This window comes from Balaenoptera acutorostrata, chromosome 11, assembly GCF_949987535.1.
Source record: "Balaenoptera acutorostrata chromosome 11, mBalAcu1.1, whole genome shotgun sequence".
NCBI lineage: Eukaryota > Metazoa > Chordata > Mammalia > Artiodactyla > Balaenopteridae > Balaenoptera > Balaenoptera acutorostrata.
In genome coordinates, this window is record NC_080074.1 from 5,433,201 (window position 1) to 5,458,794 (window position 25,594).

At 56.8% G+C, this 25,594-nt stretch overlaps 1 protein-coding gene across 2 annotated transcripts; it reads right to left on the reverse strand.

The window, feature by feature from the left end:
- Positions 1-1,682: 1,682 nt before the first annotated feature.
- Positions 1,683-24,152, reverse strand: PARVG (parvin gamma). Of its 2 annotated transcripts, none has more exons than XM_007189172.3 (13): positions 24,005-24,152; positions 22,106-22,200; positions 20,451-20,515; positions 19,029-19,131; positions 18,328-18,468; positions 17,382-17,497; positions 16,172-16,227; positions 13,306-13,328; positions 11,143-11,201; positions 10,853-10,921; positions 8,708-8,809; positions 2,494-2,566; positions 1,683-2,018 (listed from the first exon to the last, which is right to left on the reverse strand). In XM_007189172.3, exons 2-13 carry the CDS (start codon positions 22,182-22,184, stop codon positions 1,909-1,911), a joined length of 996 nt encoding a protein of 331 aa, XP_007189234.1. In that variant the 5' UTR covers positions 22,185-22,200; positions 24,005-24,152; the 3' UTR covers positions 1,683-1,908. The 2 variants fall into 2 exon arrangements, with proteins under 2 accessions (XP_007189234.1, XP_007189235.1); XM_007189173.2 differs by lacking the exon at positions 1,683-2,018 and adding an exon at positions 2,291-2,352.
- Positions 24,153-25,594: the final 1,442 nt, after the last annotated feature.

Below are 25,594 nucleotides of genomic sequence, written 5' to 3' on the forward strand. Positions count from 1 at the left end.
AATACTACTGCTATTCATGTCTAAGCCTTTGTGTAGACATATGTTCTCATTTTTCTTGGATAAATACCTAGCAGTGAAATGGCTGGGTCATATGGTGAGTGTTTGTATCACTTTATAAGAAATTGCCAAACTGTTTTCCAAAGTAAATGTACCATTTTGCATTCCCACCAGCAATGTATGAGAATTCTAATTGCTCCACATCCTTGTCAACACTTGCTATTGTCAGTTTTTCAATGTAGCCATTCTAGGGGGTGTATAGTGAGATCTCACTGTGGTTTTAATTTTATTTCCCTAATGACTAATGGTATTGAAAATCCGTGTTAGTCGGCTCTGGCTACTATGATAAAATACCATAGACTGGGTGTCTTTAAAATCAGACATTTATTGCTCACAGTTCTGGTATCTGGGAAGTCCAAGATCAAGGTGCCAGATGATTTGGTGCCTGGTGGGGGCCCTCTTCCTGGTTTGCAGGCGGCCACCTTCTTGCTGTGTCCTCACATGGCAGAGAGAGAGCTCTGATCTCTCTTTTCTTATAAGGACTCTAATCCCATCACAGGGGCCCCACCCTCATGGCCTCATCTACACCTAATTATCTGTGAATCAGGAGGTAAGGGGAGCATGTGGACGGCGGGTGGGTTGGAGGGAAGACCACTCTGAGACTGTCTCACACTCAGACACCAGCTCCAAGGGTTCCTTATGTCCCTCCCCATAGGCAGGACATTCTCCACGCTCCACCAGCTGCTCTGGCAAAGATGGCCTGGCCCATGCCGGCCCCCTGCCCCAAAGCCCCTCCCCCAATCCAAGGCTGTCAAACTGTGACAACCCCAGACCTAGTGGGCTCTGTCCTCCACAGGGGCTTGGAGCTGGGAGAGCAGGGAGGAGCCCAGTACCAGCCAGGGTCCACCGCCCCGCCCTCCCCTGTGGGCCCTCCCTACCCCCAGCCCCACCCGCCCTGCTTCCTCCAGGCTGGTGCCCATCTGATGTCAGCTCTGGGACTCCCTGTTCAATCCTCCCACAGGGACTTTTGCTTTGAGAAATGTATGCAGCAAGTGCTGAGTCTCGCTGGAGAGAGAAGGAAGAGAGAGAGAAACACACACACACACGCACACACACACACGCACACACACGGCAGCTCCCTGGGGACCGACTGGGAGACGATCTGACCCACTAATCAGCCACAAAGACGTCTTCTCTGTGACTTTTGGGCCAAGCTCACCATCGCGGCCGTAGGGCTGGGCCTGGGCCACGGTTCCTCTGAAAAGTAACTGAACTGACTTTCCCGAAGGGCACAGCGGCCTGGTTTTGGAGCCACTTGGGGCTCCTGCCTCTGGAGGGTGATGCTGGGGCCATCACCCCACTCGAGAGGCAGGCGGGCTGCAGTAGCTGAGTGTGGGCAGGCGGGTCTCTGCCGTCAGGTCAACCCTGACACCTGAGGGGCCGTCCGGCTCCAGGGCGGGACCCTCGACCCCAATGAAGGTCAGCTCCGCTGGGCTCTCGGCTGCCCCAGGGGTGGCCTCAGAGACAAGAGCCCCTCCCACGCCCACCCTGTGCGGAGAGAGGCTGCGTGGGGAGGGGGGGGTCAGCTCATATTCATGCACATTTAGCGAGGCCCTTCCCAGGACAACGGCAGGCTCCCCAAATCCCTCCCAGAAATACATTTGTTAAAAGAAACTGAGCGAGGCCAGAGGTTGGCTCAGAACGAATCCACGCTTAGTGAGTTCAAAGATATTCAGACGGATGGAAACAGCAGAGAGGGAAGGGGGGCTGGGGCGTGCCTCAGGCACACAGGGTAAGAGTGGGAGGCCCAGGGGCTGGCTGGACAGCGAGGAGATCCCTCTGCGGCCCTCAGGACCTCCAGCTGGGCCTGGCAGGCAGGTTCTGAGAAGCAGATTTTGGGGGCTGTGACGGTTAATTTGGGGATTCCAGGGGCACCCCGTCCGCGCTTTCTTTCAGCTTGTGCTTGCGAAACAGGCTGTAGAGGACCCGCAGTGTGCTCTTGGCGTCCTTGTTCACGATGTCTGCGGGCCAGGGGAGAGCAGGGCAGGGTTCAGGCCTGGGCAGGGGGTGGCCAACCATCCACCTTTGCCCGGGACCAAGGGGTTCCCTGGGACACAGGCCTTCAGTGCTAAACCCGGGAGAAACCCCGGCAAACCAGGACAGTTGGTCAAGCTGGGCCTGAGTCCCAGGACCCATCACAGGGTGTACCACCCCCTCCTGCTCCCCTGCACCCACCTGTGGGGCCCCCAACACTGCGACTCCTCCAGGCCTCAGCCCTCTGCACAGCCCGTCCCCAGGGACCTCAGTCCCCCATCTCCTCTCCCCAGGACCATCCTCCACTGGCGTGGGTAGGAGCTGTGGACACAGTGCCCCTCATAGGAAAACTCAGCAAACGCCAGGCAAGAGGCTGCACCAACACAGGGCTGTCCCCACGCCCCGTGCCCCGCTCGGTGGCGCTCGCCCGAGGCTGGCTGCCCACGAGTGCCCTGCACTCACCTTCGGGGCTGACGGGGTGGTTGAGAAGGCCTTCATCCTTCAGCAGCTCCAGGGCCAGGGTGACGTTGTGTAGCTACAATGACAAGACCCCATCAGATGTCAGCACGATGACCCATCGTGCAGCAAGGAGGCCACCTCTAGTGGGAAAGGCAGCCCCTGAGGAAGGCGCCCAGCCCAGGGATCAGGGAAGGCTTCCTGGTGGAGGTGACACCTGGGGGTGAGTCCTGCCAGGTGAGGGGACTAGCCAGGGAAGGGAGCATGGGTTCATCCTGATCTTTTCCGAAGAAGCCCCGAAACCCGTGAGCCACAGAGACTCCCTCAGGAACAAACAGCTGAGTTCCATGGGTAAAGCATAGATGAGGAGACCGACATTCAGAGCGGCCACAGGGCTCATCTGAGCTCACAGGACGGAAAGTGTCGGAACCAGGTGCCTGCAAAGTAGACTGGGAGCTAGAGGAGCCACCTCTGCCCAGGTGCCTGCCCTTTGTGCCACCCCTCTGCCTGGGCTGGCGCCTGAGACACCGCTCCCAGCACTGAGGAGAATGCCCGGGCCAGAGTCAGGCCCACCCAGGTTCGGATCCCTGCTCAGTCCTGGGGAGCCTCGAGCAAGTCCCTCGGCGCCTTGGGGCCTCCACTTGCTCCCTGCAAAGCGGGGTCTCCACCGTCTCCCCCGATCCAGGACCCTGGGTGGCGGGCCCTGGGGACCCCCATCAGCCCTCGGCTCAGAGCCGTCCCTCTGTCAGTGGAGCCCTGCCTTTTCACAGCTAGTTTCTCCCTGGGGCCTCAGATCCCACCGAAAAGACCCCTGCCCTTCTCCTTGGGGCAGCAGGCTGGTGTGGTAAGAAGAGGGCATGGGGCAAGGCAGGACGAGCCAGGGGTAAAGCTGGCTGAGTCCCCGATTCACCGGCACCTCAAGCAGGTCCTTCCTTCAACGGTCTCAGGCCCACTGTGCTGACTGGATGGCCCAGACTGGCGGCCGGCCGTGCCGGTCCCTTCCCTCCCCATCTGCCGACCATCCCAGCCCCAAAGCCCGCTTCAAACAGGCCAGGCAGTTCCCATGGCAACCTAGCCAGGGGCCCAGAGACCCGGCTGGCAGAGCAGCAGATGAGCAAGGCCCATCCGAGGAGGCCGCCCTGCCTAGGCCGCCTGCAGTCACCTCCTGGTGGGTCTGGGCAGATCTGGGTTAGATGTCTGTGCACCCGCCCCACTAGGTCACAAGTCACAGGTCAGACAAGGCATGTGTCCTGCCTGGGCCTTTGTCCCCTCATCTGTACAAGGGGAATAGTGCATCTTCCAGAGGCCTTTCCAAGCTTCCATGTAGATCCAAGTGTGATGGTGGACACAGGATCGGAACCACAGGGCAAGACTTGAAGGTGGAATAATAAAGGCAGAGCCAGGGCTTCCCTGCAAATTCCAGCTGTCGGGGCTCCTACAAGGGCTGGGAAGTGAGGCGTGTAGGAGGGCCTGAAGCCCCTGAGAAAGAACTCTGCCTGAGAGGGAAAGGGGCAGGTCACCGTCCCGGTCCAAGGGCACAGGGCAGGGTCACGGGGAGCATCTTCCGCCCACGCCAAGGGCTCCTGCCACATCCCGGGCAAGGGGCCAGAGTCCTCCATGGCAGCTGGTGGCCGTGCAGGGACCACAGGGGTCTGGAAGGCAGTGAGCAGAGCCCTTCTCCACGGGGGAGAGTTGACGGAGCATCACATGGGCAGAGGCCCTGAGCTGGGTCCAAGATGCAAGAGAGAGAGTGGCAGAGGCTGGGTCAGCGGCCCAGCAGGGCTGTCCCCTCGAGAGCCCGTCAAGAAGAAGAAACCAAGGCTGTCACAGGTGCCAATGCTCCCAAGCAGGTGAGACACACCTCTGGGGAGGCCCAGACCAGGTGGAAGCAAACCTCAGAGTGAGGGGCTAAGACCTCCACTGCTCGTCCCGTGCCTTTGTCCCCAAGTCTTCCCCCGACTGGAAAATGAGGGTTACAACTATTGCTATTATTCTCATTCTCATCATGAACACTATTTACAGGGCGCACAGAAAGTAAATGTCAGAGTGAGAACGAGACACCCGGGCTGGGTTCCCCCGCCTCGCAGCCCTGCCTTTGATGCGCTCACCCTCTAAGCCCGCATCCCCTCAGCGTGGTCCAGGGTGCAGAAAGCCAAACAGCTTTGGGAAATGTTGGCTTCGACAAAGTTCTATGGAAATCCTCCGCTGCAGGACTTCTCAGAGCCTTGAATATGTTTTGGTGTGTCATGAGCCTTCAAGACTGTGCGTGTTTTCCCAGGTGACTTGACCATAAGATCCATTTGTCACAGAGCAGCTCACGGGACCAGTGTCTTGGAAAGACTCCCTTCCCTTATTTAAAAAATATTTATTGAGCATCTACTGTGCGGTGGCCACGCAACAAGGGCAAACCCAGACCCACTGCCTGCCCTCGTGGGATTTGAGAATTGCTGCCATCAACTAGAGCAATGATCGCACTTGTTTCTATGGGTCACACTCCTCGGTGGTGCTCAGTCTGACCAGGAGAGCTGCCCCGGGCTCCAGCCTGATCCCACCACGCTCTACCCAAAGCATCATTTTTCTTCCGCGCACAGTTTGAGATGATGAAAGTATGGAGCTGAGAGAAGGTTACGACCCAGAAGGATGCATTCAAATCGTCCCCGGGAGAAGTAATTGCATGTCGGAAGAAGCCAGAGATTCTTGGCCCCGGTGCTTTCATTTCTGCAGAGAAAATGATCGCCTTTCTCCTCCACCCCTACTCCTCTTCCCTCAGGGAATGGCAACCTTTGCCATTGGCAAAGAAGGTCTGATAACGAGAAATTCAATTGCCAGAGGCCACACTGCGGAGATAACAATTCCTCGGAAAGGGCCGCCGTTCCTGCCCTCTTCAGCTAATGACTTCCCCAGCATTTTTATTACACATTCCTGTGGCTGAGATTTCCTACAATAGTCCATAAAAATGCATTCTTGGGGTCTGAGCTGAGAGGCTGCTTCTTTTCCCCCACATAGATTGTGCCTCATCTTTGGAAGCCGGTCCTGAAGCCGGTCCTAAAGCGGGTGGAGTTGGCAGGCTGCCAGCACACAGGGGCCTTAGAAGTTGGGACGTTTGTCCCTGGCTTGTAACTAACTAGGGGTTGGAGGTGAGCAAATAGCGATCACACCTTGACATCCCATGAAGCCCCAACACCTGAGTAACAGAGAGGGGACCCCTGTGCTGTTCTGAGCCCCTCGTCCCCAGGGGGCCTGCGTGTGACCTGCCCGTCTCCATCCTCCCACCCTCATCACTGATCACACACAGGCCTCCTGCCTTCCGGATGAAGGTCAGTGCCATGGTCTCAGCCTCACTCTGACCCACCTAAGCTCCCCTGTCCCCACAGCTCCGGGCGAGCCTCCTTCTTGGCCTTCGAAAGGCTCACCAACCGCCCCCGTCTCCCATGGGGCTCACCCTGGCTCCCCCGGAATGATGCAAGGAGGCGGCTCTGGCTTTGGAGACAGACGAGCCTGGATGCCAGTCTGACCTCGACCCTAACTGGTGGTGTGCTCCTGACCAGCTTACTAGCTCCCTCTGAACTCAGTTTCCCCAGAGCAAAATGGGCACGGGGAATAGTTCCTACGCAGAGGCCCGATGTGGGGAGGAATTAGCAAGTTCATCCAGGGAGGCGAGCGCCTCCCTGGCCCCAGTTCTGCATCGTGTCTACACCACACACTGCAGGGCTCTCCCGCCTCTGCACCAAGGCCGCAGGGCCTCCTCTGGCCAAGAGGATGAAGAGGAAGTGACGGCACCCCGGGTCTGAGCCTGCGCCTTGTGTGTTCTGCTTTGTCTCTGTGTCCCTGCCGTTGCCGTGAAAAACCCATGCCAGGCTCACTGCCAGTCCCAGGGAGGACGAGAAGCACGTGGCACGGAGCTGAACGGCCCCAGTGACCCCGGCCTAGATGGCCTGACGCCCAGCCCACCCCGGGTGAGTGACGGAGCCCAGCCAAGCCTAGAGCAGCCAAACCCGGCCGACCCGCAGATCCACGAGAACGAAGGATTGCAGTTTTAAGCCATTGGTTGTTTGGGTGGTTTGTTACACAGCATTTTCGTGGCAATAGCTGATTAACACAGTGCCTGGTGAAGGACAAGAACTTAGTAAGTGTTGACCACTGTTTCTACCACCACTAGAGCTACAAACACTGCACTGCTCTAGCCTGTTTGCTTCTCAGCTCTTGGGAATCTGAGCCCCAAATCAATCTTCAAGTCAAGAGCACCCCTGCCTCCCGGGAAGGTGCAGATGATGCCCACAAAGATGGCATCTTCCTGCTGCAAAGGGGGAAGTGTGGGCTGAGGGTTGGGTGCCCAGTCCTGGTGTCAGACCAGCCACTGAGTAGCTGGATGGCCCTGGGCATGTCCCAAAGCCTCAGTTTTCCCCTCTGTAAAATTGAGATACAACCCTGCCCTGCCTCCCTCGCAGGGGTATAGAGTGAGGGAGAAATGGGGTAAAGGGCCAGGTGAGGCCGGAGGCAGGTAGGAACTCCAAGAGAATGTGAGAGTAGCCATGGTTCAGGGCCCTATAGGATGCCCAAGAGCTCAGAGGGGATAAGGTGGTCAGAGCCGACCACCCGGCTAAGGGGGTTGAAGCAAAGCAGGAGGCAGGATGGGCCTAGAGAATGGCCTGGGAAAGATCTGGAGATGCCAGAGGCCCAGGCCGAGTAAGGACCACAGGCAGGCAGTGAGGCTGCGGCCGGGGGTCAGGCAGGCTGGGAAGGCGGGCCTGGAACATTCGGCAGGGGATCGGGTAGGTCAGGCTTGCAGCCAGAAGCAGGGACAGACAGGGCTGCGGATACGTGGGGGCCAGGCACAGATCGAGCCTGGAACTGGGCCAGGGTCAAGGGTGTACAGGCTCACCCCCCAACCCCAGGCAGGCCTTGAGGTTTGAACCAGCCCCAGGGCCATGGGGACATCAAAGGGGACAGAAATCTTTCCTTTTCCCAGGAACGCCCCAAGGCTGGCACTGGGAACCGGCACCCAGCCCTGCCTGGTGTCCCCTCTCCGTGGAGGGTTGAAAGGGTGCCCTCCTACCCTGGGTTGCCGCTGAGCCGTCCCCGGGACCCTGGTGCAGACAGAGAGAAGCTGGCCACCTGGGGTCCTGGGCGGGTCTGGGGGACTAGGGACCACATGCCCCTGGAGGCTTCCACCTCTGTGATGCTCCAGACTCTTTCCTATTATTTGTGTGGTCTGAGGGGTGGCAGGCCAGGGACTGTGAACACATTTTAGAGGCAAAAAGCCTGAGGTGCAGGCGGAGACCAGAGCCCCGCGCCTGGACTAACGCAGCCATCTCCCAACCAGCCCCCCAGACTCCAGGGTCCCTCCTGATTCCCACAAGGCCAGAACCCCTGCCACATCCGAGCCTTGGCTGACTCTGTTCCCTTCCCCTGGGGGTGCCCTCCCGAGTTAACGCTGCGAACCAAGCCCCAGTCAATTTCACGGCCACCTCTCATGCAAGGCCTCTCTTGACTCCTGCAGATCCTACTAACCACGCTTTCTTTCAGGTCCCGCACCGGCCCACCCACCATGAACCAACGCACTTCATCATGGCCCTAGAATACCATACATCATTGAGAGTACAGTGGGTGGAGAGTGAGCGGTCCTCAAAAGCAGGAACTGTGCTGGATTGTCTTTATGGCCTACGGGGCCTGATGCCAAGAGGACCTCAGAAAATGATGGATCCGGTGCATGGGTGAATGGGTGGGCGGACAGGTAGATGGATGGATGGGCAGGTGGAGGGATGGATGGATGGATGGGTGGATGGATGGATGGGTGGGTGGATGGATGGATGGATGGATGGGCAGGTGGATGGATGGATGAATGGGCAGGTGGATGGGTGGGTGGGTGGATGGATGGATGGATGGATAGATGGATGGATGGGCAAGTGGATGGATGGAAGGATGGGCAGGTGGATGGATGGATGGATGGATGGGCAGGTGAATGGATGGGTGGATGGGTGGATGTGCAGGCAGGTGAATGGGTGGATGAATTGGGTGAATGAATGAATGAATAAGTCAGTGGATAGGTGTGAGCGTCTATGGGTGAGGCTGGTGGATGGATGGGCAGACATATGGACAAACAAAGTTTCCTTTCACCCTTACTTCACCTGGAAGTGAATAAATAAAGACTGATCATGACAATTTCCTAGATCTGTCTACTCAGAGGTAGACCCCTAAGGAAAATCTTTGGAAAACTTACCATTTCCGCAGGAGATTTGGGAGTGAGATAGAATTCCTTCAAGTGCAGGAAGAAGCCTTCCAGTTGTCCAATCAGCAAGAGTAAGATGACTCCATCTGCAAACTACAAAGGAAGGAACGGGAGGCAGATAGCCTGGAGGATCCCACTCTGCCTTTTACAGGCTGTGTGACCCTATGGAAGTCACACAACCTCTCTGAGCCTTTTTGGGAAATGGGGACGACACCCTGACCTCACAGAGTTGTTGTAAACAGCAGCAGATATAAAGCAGTTATTGGTTGCCTAGCACAGAGCATGCGCTCAATACAATGAGCTATTTTTACATTTTCTGTAAAATAGCTTCAAATCATTTTTTAAACCACATACTGTTCCATGAGCTACAGAAGCCCAGGAGAAAACAGAGTTAAGTGTTAAATAATTCCATCAGAAGGCAGAGAACAGCACACCGAGCTTATTTTGCTGGCTGCCACATTTGTATTTGTCTGTTTTGCCTCTATGTTCAGAGATAAAGCTGTCACCCTAGCACCAGCACATCATATGCTAATATAATCCTATTCAATCTCTTCAAAGACACAAAACACAAGATTGAATGTTGGAAGAAAAGCCACCACGTGAAGTCCTTAATGGAATTTCCTCATATTATGTCTGTTCTGATGCTATTAGTATGGCATATTCCCTGGTAATACCACCAAAATACCAGGGACTTTAATATCCCCTTTTATCTAGCAGTCGAAATACCATCCTCACATGTGCCATTATTCTCCAAATGTCATTATTTTACCAAGGGAGAGAGAAAGATGAAACAGGTAGAATGTAAACCTAAGAAATCATCTTGTTTATTCCCACGTAAAATACAATAAAACCACAAATGTATTGTTTATTATGTGTAGACAGTGTGTCAGGTAATACACAAAACGCCTGGATGCTCATCATCTCATTTATTACTCACAGTTCTATGAGGTTGGCATCCCTGTACCCATTTTAAAAGAAGAGGAGCCTGAGGCTCAGAGAAGTCCAGGTCCAAAGCCACACAGCTAAGGTGGAGGAGGTGTCCTCAGAGCCCAGGAGCAACATGTGCCCATCTGGCTTCAGTGTCTGCTATCTCCACCCTGCAGTGTCACCACACCACGTCACACACAGACTTCTCTGCACAAACTCTGGCCTCAGCAACCTGGGCTTAAATCCCAGGTCCACCAGTTAATCGCTGTGTGACCTTGGACAAGTTAATTAACCTCTCTGTGCTTAATGTCCTCATCTGTAAAATGGGATAGTATCAGTTCCCACCTAAAGAGTTTGTTGGGAGGAGTCAGTGAGTTAATGTATGCAAAGCACTTTGCTCAGGGCCGGGCATATAGTGAGGGCAGTATCGGCTTTAGCTACCAGGCACAGGGGTATAGCAACCCCGTTCCCCGCTGGCTAATGTCAGGCTGTGCCTGAGACATCAGCAGCTCCAGTGACCAGACCTGACCTCACCACCTGCCCCCAGCCATGCTGTGTGAGCAAAACCCACGTGGCCCGAGCCCTGCACCACCACGCCCAGTTAACGGCCCAGGGTCCAGCAGGCTCCATTGCTGCCCTGAAGGCCCTGGGCTGGCAATTAGCTTCACAGCTTCTCTGCGCCCCACTGTGTTGAGGGAAACCACAGGGCACAGCATCCTCGTGGGAGGCCACGACCCACTGGGGAAGGCTGACCTCCTAAGACTCTGTTCCTGCCCCAGAGCAGTGGGCTGGGCAACTCAGGGAGTCCACAGACACGGGGCTGTGTCGGCACCTACAACCCCTCCCGGCACACGGCACAACCTAATAAACGCTGCGGGCGAATGCAGTTAGGGAAACCTCATGTGCTTTGAGTCTTGGGACTGGATAGACCAAGATTAATTTTGAAAAGAGAGCTGAAAAGTGGTTATTTTACAATGAAAAGTAATAACAGCGTAGACAAACCCCGAGATCCCCACTTCACAGGATCCCCGTCGTGCCCCTGATTGGCAATACCGCCTACCAGCAACATCCCCATTGGAGAAGAGGACCCCAAGGTTCCAAGAGGTGACACACGCCAGGCCACATAGGATGGGCCCAGGCCCCCAGTGCCCTGTGGAACCCCCTCCCCATGCCCCTTCCCTGCCCCAGACCCTGCAGCTGAGTCCCTACCTGGGTGTCCAGATTCTGCACGGACAGGCCCAGGCGGTCCAGCTTCTGGTTGACGAAGTTCACGATGGCCTACCCAGGGAAGAACAAGGGCCCCAGGTCCCCAGCTCGGGTTTGCGACCTTCCCACTTGGGGTCACAAAAAGGCCCCCGCACGGCACCCGGCGCACAGCAGGTGCAGAGTGAGGGCCCGATTCCTTTCCCTTTGCCCCACTCCCATCCCCAGACTCAAGGCAGGTGGGTGGTGGGTGGGCGGGCGGCAGGAGGTACTCTTGGAACTTTGACCTCTCTTACCTCTTTCACAGCGTTCACTTTCTCCGGGGTCAGCTTAAATAATTCATCAAAGACGTCCTCTGCAGGCAGAACCATTAAACACCTCATTACGATGCTATTATCTTTGGGTCAAACAGGGACTTTTTTCCACCAAAGTTTCTCAGAATAACCAGTCTCGAGGGAGATGTAGTTTTATCTCAAGGTTCTTGAATTAAAGAACAGGTCTGGGTCAGAGTCACTGCTCCTCTGGCTGTGTGGCCTGGAGAGAATCGCCTCCCCTCTCTGGGCCTTGTTTTCCTCATCTGTAAAGTATGGCTGATAATAAATACTAGGTGGGGTCATTGCAAATACCCAGTTTGGGAGCAGATAACACACTTGTGATGGCGGCTGAGCACACAGTAGGACTTGAATAAACGGTCATCTTTCCTGCCGTGGACACCAACCCTTCCTCTGGGAACTTGCCCTGCCTCCAGCTGGTTCCCTGCTCCACCCACAAGCCCACGGGAACTGCCATAGATGGCTGAGCAGGGACCAGCCCCGCACTGACTCTTGGCCCAGAGGTCTCCTCCGCGGCGTTTGTGGAATGGCAGAATAAGGGCACCCAGCCCTCCCAGAGAGTCCGGACTTTGCTACAGCGCACAAAAGACCAGCGCCCTCCGCAGCTGAGTCATGCCCACGGAGCTGCGTCTTAGCAGCTCAGGCCACTGGTCCAGCCTCAGAGGTGCCAAGTCCTCAGACTAACGTCCTTTTCCCACAAGTTGCATTCCTACTATTCGCAGCTATGCAGCTTTTCACCTTCCCCTGGGGAGAATGCTCCGCAGGCACTGAATACCCAAACCGAGTAGAAGAATTTCCCTCTTGATTCTGCCAATCAGCTGCTGTGTGACTCTGAACAAATCACTTCACCTCTCTGTGCCTCAGTTCCCTCATTAGTGAAGGGGGAAAAGTAGTACCAGATAGCATCATGCACGTTAAAATGCCCCATAAACCAATAAACATGGTGGAAACACCAGTGGTCCTTCCCAGACCTCTTGGCCTGTGGTCAGTGAAATTGTGTCCCTGAAGGAGCCAGGAATTCAGAGGCCAATGTGCACTCGGATGGCTCAGGGCAGAACAGGATGGACATGCTAGAAATGGTTTTAAGGAAGCTCTTTTCCGTGTCCCTGCCCCTCATTGTGTGACCCAGCCTCATGCAGCCCCCTAACAAGCACTGCTCCCTAGGCAACCCCTGTGTCCTCCGGCTGCCCCTCTACCCATGCACACACAGACATCCGACCAGCTTCCCTCCTGCCTCCCCTCTCCTCCCTTTCCCCACTCAACCGTTCCCAGCCCCTGTTCTCAGAAGCCCCTCGCAGGTCACTATTTCCTCCTCTGCAGGTGAGAATCCCTTGCCCATACAGCTCTTTGTCCCAAGTGGGTAAGGTTCCAGGAGGAAAAATCATGTTAAGATGGATGGATGATGAATGGATGGGTTGGTAGATGGATGGATGGATGGATGGATAGAAGGATGGATGGATGGGTGGATGGATAGAAGGATGGATGGATGGGTGGGTGAACGCATGGATGAATAGATGAATAGATTGGTATAAGGATGGATGGATGACCAACTGGCCAGGCAGACTGACTAAGGAATGAATGAATGAAGAAGGAAAGGCTGGGTTAATCAGTTGATTGGTGAAGATCTCTGTCACAAAAGTAGCAGCCAAATTAGTGAACAGTCACTATTAAGCACTTACACTCTGCTAAGCACATTCACAAGGTATCTTTTCACCCTCACCACCATTCTAAGAGGTGGGTGCCATTATTAATCCCATTTTACAGATGAGGAAACTGAGGCACAGACCGGTTCAGACACTTGCCCAAGTTCACGTGGCTAATAAATGGAGGAATTAGTGTTTGAACCCAGGTTGCCTGGCTCCAGAGCCCACACACTGAACACTCCATAGTTGCTGCCGATGGGAATTATAAATCTCTCTACCCATATGAGCAGTATCATAAGAAGGAACAGCCAGATCCATGGACAGACAGACAGAAGGAGGGACAAACGGACAAGAAGGTTCGAGATACACATAGCAGACCACAAAGGCACTTTGAGCGCACCCAATAATCAACCTGTCATCATGACATGTTTGTCTCCACACGTATCCAGTAGAAAAAGATTCCCTAAATTAGGAAAGTACTCACTCGAAGGTTGGTCCTTGTCTGTGCTAAAGGGAAAATTGTAGGGGGGAAAAAAGGAAACACATGGTTAAAAAAAACCATCCTCAAACCTGTAGTCTCTTCATATGACAAGACCCGGCAGTGGGAAAGTTGACAAAGAAACTGGGGAGCTGCTTTTCCCTGGCAGCTCTGTAAGCAGGCAGGGCCCTCGTGGAAAGCAAACGGCAAACGAGGTTCAAACCTTCCCCTGAGGCTCCCACACCTAGAAATGTCTGGATTGTGTCCTTTCTGTGGCTGCTGTTTTAGTTTGCGGGGGGCATGTTACACACACAAGAAAAACACACGCATCCTAACTTTAGAGCTGGTGCATGTTTACATATGAACACGCATGTGTAATCACCACCCCCAACAAGGCACAGAACCTTCCTAGCACCCCTAATGTGCTCCCCCGTCCCATTACACCCCATAAAGGTTACCACTGCTCTGATTTGTCTTGTTGGCCTTTCATTTTTTCTGTTCGTCTATGAAATGAAATCGTATGTACTCTCTTGTGTCTGGCTTCTTTCACTCCCTTTCTATTGTTTTCGAGTGGTTTTTCTTTGACTTTGTTGCTAAATTCTCTGCCCCAGCGCACCTCCTAGAAGCAAGGTTCTGGGCCCCAGGTAGGTTGAACTCTCCCTGGAGAGCCGGGCGGCCCCTCCGACCGTGGCCCTGTGGGGTGGAGAGGGCAGCCTGAGACTCAGGGCTCAGCACGGAGGCAGCTGCCAGGAGGGCCACACGTCCCTGCGCTGCCCTCACAGACATTTCCGAGCTCATCAGCGGCTGAGAAGGGTGATTTTAGGGCTATGAAGGGAGAAGGGGTGCAGCGCCCATGACCACTAACTGCACCCTCCCTCTCAAGTTCCCCAAACTCGGAGCCTGAAGCTTCAGCCTTGACAGGGCCCCGTGCAGAGTCGCTCAGCGGCTGGGTGACAGGGAGGTCACTTAGCCTCCCCGAGTCGTGGTGGGGCTGGGGTGGTTGCGGGGGGGGGCAAGCCCTCCTCCCAGGGTGACCTTGGGAGGGTAAATGGGCCAACGAGCGCACGGGCCCCGCTGGCAGGAGGGACCAGCAGAGGTCTGCTTCCTCCGCCCTTGGCCATGCTCGGCTCACACGCCTGGACCACAGACCTTACCTGTCATCAACTGGCAGAGGTTTCAGCCCTTCCCCCCACCCCATCCCCAGTGGACATCCAGGAGCCGTAGACTGGAAGGACCTCAGGGCTGGGGGCGTACAGGAGGGGGAAGGTCCCCTCACATACATCACCTATAACTCTCACAGCAGCCCCAACAAGTAGGCATGGGTCCCCCTTTATCAGAGGCGTGAAGAAGCTCAGAGAGGGGGAGTGACTTGCCCAAGGGCACACAGCTCAGACATGGCTGATCTGGGATTTCAGTCCAGGTGGGGCTGGCTGCCCAGCCTGTGAGCAGAAGAGAACTGAACTCACCCAGCTGGGGTTGCCGAGGGTAAAATGGGTTAAGGGAGCTGAAACAGCCCCGTGCCCTGCACACAGTTGGCCTTCAGTAAGTGTTAGACCAGAAAGGAGAATCCACAACTTTCCTGCAAGGAACCCACTCTCAGACCAAAACCGGAAAGACCTTTGGACCAGACAGGGGCGGGCTGCGAAGTGGGGAAGCCAGACAGCCACATGTGGCAGGGTCTGGAGAAATACTGCCCGGCAGGGAGAGCCAGGGGCCCTCTGCAGCTCTTGCAACTTTGCAAAGATGAGAAACATTCTGCCTGTACCCAGTAAAGATTCTACAATTCACGGGGCAGAACAAACGTCCCAAACCCAGGGGCCTGCAGCAGGGCTGGGCTCCCACCCAGGGAACGGGGCAGGGACCTGGGCAGGTGCCCGAAAGTGTGAGCCTACAGGTGGCAGGAGGGAGGGACCCTCGGCTGAGGTCAGTTACAATCTCCAACAAAAGGGAGTCCAGGAATGCAAAGCGGCCGCGTCTCCCTGGAGAGACAACGCAGCTGGGGTGATGGAGGGCTTGGGTCCGGGGTACGAGGTACATGTATGGTTTCCTTTACCACCCAGGCAGTCAGGAGTTTAGGCCACAGGCCAGCCTGGTCCCGCGCTGCTAAGGTCCTTCTAAAGGTTGAACTGCGGCCTGCAGTTCAGAGACGCCTAATGGGACCCCCTGCTTCTCCCAGACCCCAGGACTCTGCGGCTTTCTTGTTGCCGAGCGCACGTGCCCGGCCCTCGTCCCCATGTGAGTGTTTCCACCTCTGCCATGAAGCACATGCTGTGCAGGTGGGTGTCGAGGCAGAGGGGAGAGCTCATTGGCTGATCGACTTCTGGTGTCCTGCGTGTGCAGACAGACGAAAGGCCGACAGCTGGCTGACCTGGGCACTCCAGGTCCCAGCCCCACCCCGTACACAGTAGGTGCTCACTAAGCGCTGGTGGTATGAGCGAGCCCGCGGCGCCCTTGCCTCCTGGCACTGGTTGTAAGTTTCACGCCTGGCCGCAGAATCTCCCCGCCATGGATGAGGGAAAGGCTTCCCGGCAGCACCCGGATCCAGGTGTTAGGAAACCGGCCTGGGGTTGGGGTCCAGAGACCCCAGTTTCCGGGTCCCTCCTGGCCCCCAGTGCCTGCAGTGTGACCTCATGACCGAGGGCCAGAGCCCCTTCTGACCCCAGCTCTGCCTGTTTTGCCGGGCTTTGCGGAGGGTGGCGGGCGAGCCCCGTGAGGGCCAGTGCAGGCCCCGCAGCAATTAGAGGGGTCGGCAGAGTGAGGGCCCCTCCCAAGAAGGTCAGGCAGGTCTGCCCCGCCCCCGGCCCCAGGCCCCAGGCTCCACCGCCCATTCCTGAGAAAGCACAGCCGGCCTCGCCCCTGGTCCCTCCCTCACCCGCACTCAGTGAGTTCCTCCACCGCCATCTCCGACTTCAGGCCACTCTTGGTGCTCTAGGAAAGAGAAAAGGGGACGGAAAGGAGGAACCACAGAAAATTCTAGGACCACGCCTGCCACTAGAGGAGACTGTAGTGGCCAAAGCAACCCCGAGGGACCCAGTTTACTCTGCCTCATCTGCTCCTCAAGGGGGCCTCCTGGGCAGCCCTCACCACTGGGGCCAGCTTAATTGTCCTTCTTCCCACAGGCCTTGAGCCCCACGAGGATGGGGACCGCGTCTGCCTCGTTCCCCAGGTATCCCCAAAGTCTGCCCAGTGCCTGGCTCACAGGGTATCAATGGGCACATGTTCATCTGAATAACAAATGAATGAGTGGGTGAATGAATGAATTAGTGAGTGGGTGGGTGGGTGAATGAGTGAGTGAATGAATGAGTGGGTGAATGCATGAAGGAATGAAGTCACCTCTGATTTACATACGTGTAAACAAAGCCATGACACCGCTCAGTGGAGAATTCAAGTCCATTGTTTTGAACAAGTAAGAGTGCATTCTCCTGAGTTTGGCTGGACTCAGCGTGTTCTGTTGGGTGGGTTAAAGGGAAGCCGGCTGCCCCCCAGGTACCGAGGGGCTGGGGGAGGGGAGAGCGGGGAGCGGAAGCAGGTGGGGCCTGTTGTGGTGCTCGGGGTCTGTCTGAGAGAGAAGGCATGGACTCCCGGGGCATCAGCTACAGCAGAAGTCCTGCACGTGCTAGACAGGGAGCGCCCTGTGGGTGGAGAAACCCAGAAAGGTCCCTGGAACCTTCATCACGCCCATCTGTCGAGGGATGAGACCATCACAGTGAGAGGGCAGGGGCTGTGGCCCAGTGGTGTGGAGACTCCAGAAAGGCCGTGAACAGATGGTCACTTATGGCCCACGTGGTTGCTGTCAGCCGGGACCTTCCTGATGCCTCAGGCAGGTGCCGTCTGCTGAGCAGGTGGGAGTGGCCGGCCCACAGCCCTCCTCGTGGCTTCACTGGCCTCTCAGCATCTCCCGCCCACAGCTCCGGCCCAACCCCCCACTGCTGTCCTGGTGGGATTCGGTGTTTCTCGTGGCTCCCTGGAGCTCACCCCAGTTCAGCCCCCGCCCCGTGCAGCACGCCCCCACCCAGGGTGTGGCGATGCAGCCCCGAGATGTTCCGCCAGCGTCAGGCATCCTCCGGCGCCCTGCGCCTTACCTCCATGATGATCACCTCCACCTTGACATTGGTCGGGAGGGACAGCTCCGGCTGGAAGTGCTTGGCCAGGGCCACGAGGAGATGCAGGGTGGCCAGCAGGTCCTTGTTGAAGATGCCTGGGCGGGGAGGGGGCACAAGGTCAGAGCCCTGGGGGACGACCAAACCTGGGGCCACATGGTGGGTTCCTTATCGTCACAACCACCCTCTGCAGGCCGAGGAGCTCTGTGTCCAGCCTTCAGGAGAGCAGAGGTCCAGAGACCTACATTTGGAACCTAAAAATAGTCACACTTTGCCCCAGTCATCCCTCTTCTGCAAGTACAGCCCAAGGGCACAATCCACCCTGTGGACGGGGATTTTAACACACAGATGTTCACTGCAGTGCTGTTTAAACAGCTAAACATCCCACAGCAGGGCCCTGGGTGAACAAATTGTTAGATTTAAGCTGAATGCGACCTGATTCGGGGCCAACATTACAAACATCAATTACTGAATGTGAGACTTGCAATGGCGAAGGTAGTGGCAGGGGACCCAACAAAAACCGGGTTTGAAAACTGTTACATCCTCACCACCCAACCTTGGTGAAGCTATTCAATGTCTCTTGGCCTCGGTTTTCTCATCTGGAAAATGGGGAAGACGTAGAGGTTGGAATGGCAGGAAATCATACCAAATGGTTAACGGGGTGGGGCTTTGCACACTCTCATTTCTTACAAGCAGGCATGGCAGATGCAACTTAGCTAAATTAATGAAGCAGTATGGTTAGTGCCCATCTGACGAGGTAGATGAGGGCATGTGTGATGCTTGGAACTCAGCAAGCAGTGGCCGCATTATGGGCAAGGCTGCGTTTTATCACCCTCGTGCTGTGCTTCAAGGCAGCACCCCCCGCACCCCGAGTAGGGGGGCTGTGATTCTGCCTCCCCCCCCCCGCCCCGACACCAGCCCCACGCACTCTCCACGCTCCACTTGGCCTGCAGCTCCTCCACCTGCAGGCTCTGGCCGGCGGCCTCCAGGACCACCGCGAGCTTGCGCCGCTGGCTGGCCGCGGTCAAGGCGATCTCCTCCACGTCCAGCTTGACTCCAGTCAGCTTCTCTGAGGGCAGGAGAAGGAGTAAGAGGGAGAGAGAGGGTGGGAAAGGCTGGCGGGGTGGGGGGACAGTTGGGGCCCCTGCAGGGGACCCACGGCTAGTTTGCTTCCTCCAGGGAGGCAGGGTGCTGCCCTTCCTCACGGGGCATGCAGGCTGCATGATGGGGTGAGCTCTGCCCCGGGCCCACCTCACGTTGACCATCCCTGTGCCCCACCCCCCAGCCTCCCATACATCAACGTGCTTCTCATTCCTGTGGGGCAGGGTGGCTCAGTGGTTAAAGCCGAGACCCCTGGCTCCCCCACTTTCTTCACGGTGAGACCTTGGACAAGGTACCAGGCCTCCCAGAGCTCAGTTTCCTGGTCTGTAAAACGGGCATAGTCACAGGACAGAGTTGTTCTGAGGATTAACTGCACCTGCTCCGTGGCAAGGGCTCCGGAAGCCGTAGCTCGTGGGGCTGTCCTGCAGCCAGTCTGCCGAGGGCACTGAGCAGGCCCCAGGCTGGCCCAAGGGGAGTCGGGACCACCCAGCCCTCCAGGACTGCCCAGCTTTGGAAGCAGCCACTTACGGAAAAGGTGGTGCAGGATGAGTCCGTCGAAAATATCCTCCTCCAGGCTGCGGACCACGATGTGCTCGGGCAGGAGCTCAGCATTGATCCACTCCATCAGCACCTGTGGGCCCCGAGCGACAGCTGGCCCGCAGTCACTCCTCACCCGGCCTCTCACCAGGCTCAGCTCTGCCCTCCTCCCACCAGCCAGCTCCTACCCGTCCTTCAAGGCCAGGAAGAGCATCACCTCCTCTGGGAAGCCTGCTCTGATCTCCCAGGCTGAGTCAGGGGCCTGCTCTGGGCTCCCGAAGACCTGAGCACTGCGGGCTATTGTTTGTTCTGTGTAAGGTTTTGGTAATACACGGGCGCTGGTGACCCGCCCCCTCCCGCAAACTGCAGCAAAGCCCGAGGGCTGTCCCTGGAGGTCAGAAGTGCAGAGAAGCAGCACCCCATCCCTTTAAGGGAGCAGCCCGAGCTACACGGGACTTGGTGGATAAACACCCCAGCTCCTCTGCCCCAGCAGGAAGCCTCCAAGGTGCCCACTCCATACTGGCTCCCAGAGGTTCCCAGCCGGCTTGAGCTCCGACAACCATCACCTGCTCCATCACCCACCCTGGGTGTCTCCTTCCCACCTGTCTTACTTCCCTGCTCCCCTTCCTTGTCTCCTGCGATTACCTCCCAACTCAATATTTGCACCTGAATCTTTAGTTCAGGATCAGCTTCTGGAGGAACCCAACCTAAGATGAAGTGTCAGCACGCCACCAGGTTTTCTTCTGTGTCCCAGGGCCCAGTAGAGGGAAAAGTGGATGAGGGGGATGGAGAGAATGGGAGGGAGGAAGAAAAGGATGGAAAATGGGCCACAAATCCTCTAGGGGGTCAAAGGTGGTGCAGGCCAGGAGGCCTCCTTGGAGGAGGCAACAGAAAGGCCCCATGGAGACTACAGATGTAGGGCAGAGGAAAATGGAGGTCCCAAGCCTGTGCCCAGCTGGTCCTACAGCCAAGAAGAGTACCAAGAAGTGGGTGATGCATGCCTATCCCTGCCCACTTTGCCAGCTGTCCTTTGCCCTGGGCAGCTGAGCCAGAGAAGGAGCACAAGATTGGGGGCCAACAAGCTGGGTCAAATCCCAGCTCTGTCACTGGCCAGCCATGTGTCCCCCACAGGTCAGGTCACTTCTCCGAGCCTCACCATCTGCTCCCTGGGATGCAGGTGCCAACAGATCCCTCTCAGCTGCCGTGAAGTTTGCTGGCATCATGTACGTAAAGGCACACAGTCGGTGCTCAATAAATATCCCTTCACACAGCCACTCAGCAAGTCTCCCAGGGGCCTGCGGGATCGCCACCCACCAGCCTGAGGTCGGGGAGGGGAGGGGGCGGCCTGTGGTCCCCACCCCAGGAAGACAAAAGACTCCTCCAGAGAAAGAGGGTCAGAGAAGGATGCCACACCTTTTGCAGTTCTTCAAATTTGGGATCCTTCCTGGAAGTGGGTGGCAGGAACGTCTTCTTTTCTCCTGGAAGCAGAGATGAGCATATGTGCCTGGGGACCCTGCAGGCCGCCCCCAGAGCTGGCACCTCGACCACAAGAGGAAATCGGTCGCGCTGCTTCACACGCACACACACACGCACACACACGTGCATACAAGTGCACTCACACACACACACCCTTGCACACACACATGTACAAACGCACAGATGCACAGACACATGCACCCACACACACAGACACACACAGTCATAAACACACAGGCACACATACACACACACGCACTCGCACACAGAGACACACACAGACACACACACACACCCTGAGCACCAAACATCCAAAGAGATTGATTTCCCGGACACGCCTCATCCTCTGCACCTCCCTTCCTTTGCCCATGCTCTTCCAGCCTCCCCCGAATGCCCTTCCCCCCTGCATTTCCCTCATGAAAGCCAGCTTATCCTCAGACGCTGCAGTATTTATATTTGGGGAACATACTTAAAGTCGAAAACTATTTCTTGTCTATCTGGAATTCACATTTAACTGGGCATCCTCTGTTTTACCAGGCAGCTCTACCCACATATATAAGAAGGAGCCACGGCTCAGACGAGCCCAGATTCCCGGGCTCCAAGGGGCCAGGACAGAGTTCACCGGCATCTGTCTGGCTCCCCCATATGGGCACGACACTGAGGCTGCCTGGCTCGTCCTCTGAGCCCTAAGACCTGGGTCAGCATCTCCTGCAAGTTTAAGAACCTCAGAACCCACAAGGGTCAGGGCCAAGGGGGACCTCTGGAAATGAGTCCCAAAGGATGGGGTGGGAAACTGAGCCACCCAGTGGGGCCCCCTTGCCCAAATCCACAAAATGCATTGCCTCTGTGTTCATGTGGCCCAGCTGGAGACGTCTAGACTAGACGTTCTGAAAACCTTTGCGTACCACCCAGCCCCATGTGTTCTGCCGAGAGGAGGGTGGGCCCTTGACAGACGCTGGGGGAGAGAGCGAGCGAGTGTGTGAATGGCTGTGGCCCTTTCCTGGAGCAGATTTCTTGCCACTCTTGAATCATACCATGTTCCAGCTCTGCCTGCCAGAACTCTCAGTATATCTAAACCAACTCTAAAACAAAAAATAAATATTTTTTCAAATCACTAAGCCCTACCACCCGAACTGCAATTTTCCTCATGATGCTTTCCAACCTGAAACCACTTATAAACCGAGAACGCCAGTTAACGGAGTCGGCCCCGCGACCCTGGACTTGGTGCTCTGCTACGTTACTCCCTGTGCCTCAGTTTCCTCGTCTGTAAAAAGGAGGTAAAAACACCCATCCTCAGAGTAACAGGTGAGATGCTGCGTATAAGAAGTTCTCAGCACAGCCCCAGCCCAGAGTGCGCACACACAGCAATCAGTACCCTCATTAACCTGGAGGTGTGCAGTTATGTGGGATACGGGGATAACTCTGTGGAAGGTTCCAGAAGCAGGGGGTCAAGTATAAAGCAGAAGGCATAGGCAGAGGCTGGACAGAACCGGTGTCCAGCTGACAACTTAGAAAAGCAATGCAGTACCCAGCACGGCTTGTTCGGTTCTTACAAGGCAAATCCTCCCACCCACGCCCCGCTGGCCCAGCACCTTGTGAGAGTGTCTCCCCGGGCGGTGGGTCCACCCTCCCGGGGACCTGCAGCAGGTTGTAGAGGGGCTCCGGCTCCATCACTGCCTTGCCGGCCCTGGGGATGCAGGAAACAGGACATCACCATCCGAGTCACTCTAAACTCACTCTGTGTGTCGTTTCCTCCAGACCAGGAGGCACAGGGAGAGAGAGGGTGGGAGCTGGCTTTGGATGGACAAGTCACCGCACTGCCTGGGCAAAGGGACGGGGCCCCTGGTGAGAGGGAAGCTCGGAGCCGATCCTTGCAGGACACAGGTGCGGAGAAAGGCAGCGACTGAGGTCTCGACCTGGGCAAAGGCTTGGCCGGGAGATGGGGTCCTTGGTCAGGCGCAGCGCGGCCAGCCCATGGCCCCACTGCAGCACACGGGAAGCCCACCCACCCTGGGCAGTAGGACCAAGGGAGCAGCCCACTTCTCAGAGCTTCATGGATCTAGAAGACCCTCGGGCTGAGCTCCAGGGGGAAATCTGGGCGGGCCGCGTGGAGCCGCTATGGCTGGTTGCGGTGAACACACCGATGGGTGCCACCTGCAGACCAGGAGCTCCGGCGGGGTGGGGGGGGGGGTTGGGGGACAGCAGGCCTGTCCTCTCTGGGCCCTGCGCCTGAGTCGGGGGGACATAGAGAGGCACCGCAGACTGTGAGTGAGTGGACGGGGCTGGCGTGCAGGCTGGGCTCTCAGGGGGGTGGCCTGGCCCTGTCTGGCCCCAATTCTGAGCTTGTCACCCCGGTCTGTCATGGTGGTTTGGGGGTCTCTTTGCTTGCCGGGAAGGGCCAGCATTCCCAGAGCCCACAGGTACCCTTCCTCGTCCTTGCCGGGGGCAGGGGCCAGGCTCCCCCCGGGCCCGGCAGATTCAGAACCTCCTTCCTGGTCCCCTGGACTCACTTCCTCTCCTGCTCGGCTGAGGGCCCTGCCCTCCCACTTTCTCTCCTGCCCCCCCCCACTTTCTCTCCTGCCCCTGGGTCTTCCCCAGCACTCCCAATCCCAAGCGGACATTCGGGGCAGGGGCCTCATGCAGCCGAAGCTGGTGGTCAGCTCCAGCCCCGGGGAGGCCTGGCTGCAGCGGCAGGGCCCAGAGCTGCGGTGAGACGGAAGCATTCGCAGGGCTGTGGCCAGCCTGTCACGCTGGCAGCCAGCCTGGGGACACCGGGGCACTGTCTGTGGCTCTGTCCTGCCCTAAAGTGTGGGAGGGGAGAGAACACAGCCACGGGGCCAACTCCATCCCCTATATTCCCAAACTTCCTTTTGGACGGGATTCAGTTCAAAGGGTGTGGCCAGAGGAGAGGAAAGAACTTGGCCTGTGGGTTAAGAGATTGGGTTCCAGGCTGGCTCCTCCTCATTCTGGCTGTGTGACTTTGGGCAAATACCCTCCCCTCTCTGGTCCTGATATTTCCTTACAAGGAGGGGCTGGACTCGATGCTTGCCAAAGGCAGCTGAGTGGACGCAGAGCTGGGAGTGGCCTCCAGCCATCAGCAGCCCGGACAGCCCCTTCCCTGACCTGGGCCTCTGTTTCTTCATCTGGAGACTGGGGCTGGCCTTTCTCCCCAACACATCGGATGAAGCTTAGGGGAGATGACAGGGTGGAAAGGGAGACTCTTGGCCTGGCTACACGAGAGGTGGGCAAGGGCCCTTCTGGCTGTCTGGGCCTCTGGGGCGGGAGGAACGGCCGCCTCCAAGCCTAGATGGCGAGAGGGCCACCAGGGCGCAGGGTCTGCCTTGCCGGCTCCCTCCCGGTGGCGGCTCAGCTAAGCCTGTGCTCTCTGGGCTGCGTTTCCACGAGGCCCCTCGGAGCCCTCCCTCTCTCTGTGCGAGCTCAGGCGCCCAAGCATTACGGCCGAGCAGAAAGCCCCAGAGGCGAGGACTCACCTGGCTGCTTCCTCCACGCCAGGAAACCAAGACCACGGAGCGCAAACAGTGGTCCCCGGATTCCAAACCAAAACAGGTTCCGGGTTCCCTAGGTCGGTGGGGGCCGCGGGGGCCGGCTGGGAGGCCGGGGCAAGCAGCTCACTTCCTCCGGGGCCTGTGGCTTCTGCCGGGCCCGCCGGGCCGCGTCTGCAGGGAGCTTCCTCCTTGCTGGGCTGTAGGGCCTGATGCTCTGACAGCGATGCCGCTGCAGCCCCACCGGAAAGCTCTGCCCCTGGGGCCCAGCCACACCTCTTTCTCTCCCTCTCGCCTCCCCAGTACGCAAACCAAGCCAGTTCCTGAGGCCAGAGGCTGGGAGTCGGCTTCCCCCCGAGGCCCACCATCAGCAGACTGTCAGCTCTAGCTCCTCGTCCCCAGCCTGGCCAGGCCCCGCTTCCCCTCTCCTGGACCACGCGGGAGCCTTTACTAGCTGGACTTGCGTTGCCAGCTTCACTCACATCCCACTTCTCGCCCAGGAGTTGTTCTCCACAGGCGACCAGAGGACCCACTTCACATCCCAACTCGCTCAAAAGCCGTCAGTGGTGTCTAATAGCTCTTAAAATGAAATCCATATAACTGATTCACTTTGTTATAAAGCAGAAACTGACACACCATTGTAAAGCAATTATACTCTAATAAAGATGTTAAAAAAAAAAAAAAAGAAATCCAGTCTGCCCAGCTCAGCCCCTAGGTCCCCATGTGACCCACCAGCTACACCTCCATCCTCATCTCGTATCCTCTCCCGCCCTTGCGCCCTCCCAGGCACACTGACAACCTTTCTATTCCCTGAAAGTGCCACATACCTTCCTGCTTCGGGGTCTTCACACTTACTGTGCCCTCTGCCTATACGCCCCTACGCCAGCTTTTAAAATGGCTTAGTTCGCATTGCTATCATCAGCTTAAGTGCCTCCTCCTTCAGGAAGCCTTCCCTAGCTGCCTTATCTAAAGAGTAGATCCTCTCATGATTCTTTACCACAGCCCCGTTAAGGTTTCCTTTGTCCCAGTGCCTAGAGCAACGCCTGGCACAAAGGGGGCTCAATGGATAAATATTGATGGCTACTGTTGCCTAGGCGATCAGGAAGTCTTTCCAAAGGGGAAGGGGGCTTTGATGGATGTATAAGAGCTTGCCAGTTGAAGAAGATGGGTAAGAATGTTCCAGGTAGAGGGAACGTGCAAAGGACTAGAGGAATTCCAGAAGGAGAGATCCCAGGACAGCGGGGCAGACTCAAGCTGGTCTCTAGAGCTTGAATCTTCATGAGCCAGGCTGAAATCGCGAGTTTCCATAGCGACAGGTGACAGTGCTGGGTGACCGGAAGCTAACCACCCCTTCTCTGTGGACAGATCCTGCAGAAAAGGGGGCAGAGCAGATGAGAAGCATGCAAGCAGGAAAGGGTGGCTGTTCATGAAATGCTATGAAAATGACAAAAGCTATTACTGACGTTGCTGCTAATATTTGTTGAGTAACTGACGAAGCAAGCATAATCGTCAGGGCTTTAATTTCACTAGAACCCAGCCTCAGAGGCAGGTGCTTTTATATCCCCGCGTTACAGAGGA

Bases quoted from the DNA above. Each gene is read 5' to 3' on its own strand.
- PARVG (XM_007189172.3), bottom strand. From the start codon at position 22,184: ATGGAGCCGGAGCCCCTCTACAACCTGCTGCAGGTCCCCGGGAGGGTG. The intron at 19,132-20,450 runs GTGTGGCATCCT...CGGGGCCCACAG, and splicing joins AATTTGAAGAACTGCAAAAG to GTGCTGATGGAGTGGATCAA. The intron at 8,810-10,852 runs GTAGGGACTCAG...CTTCCTTTGTAG, and splicing joins TGCAGAATCTGGACACCCAG to TTTGCAGATGGAGTCATCTT.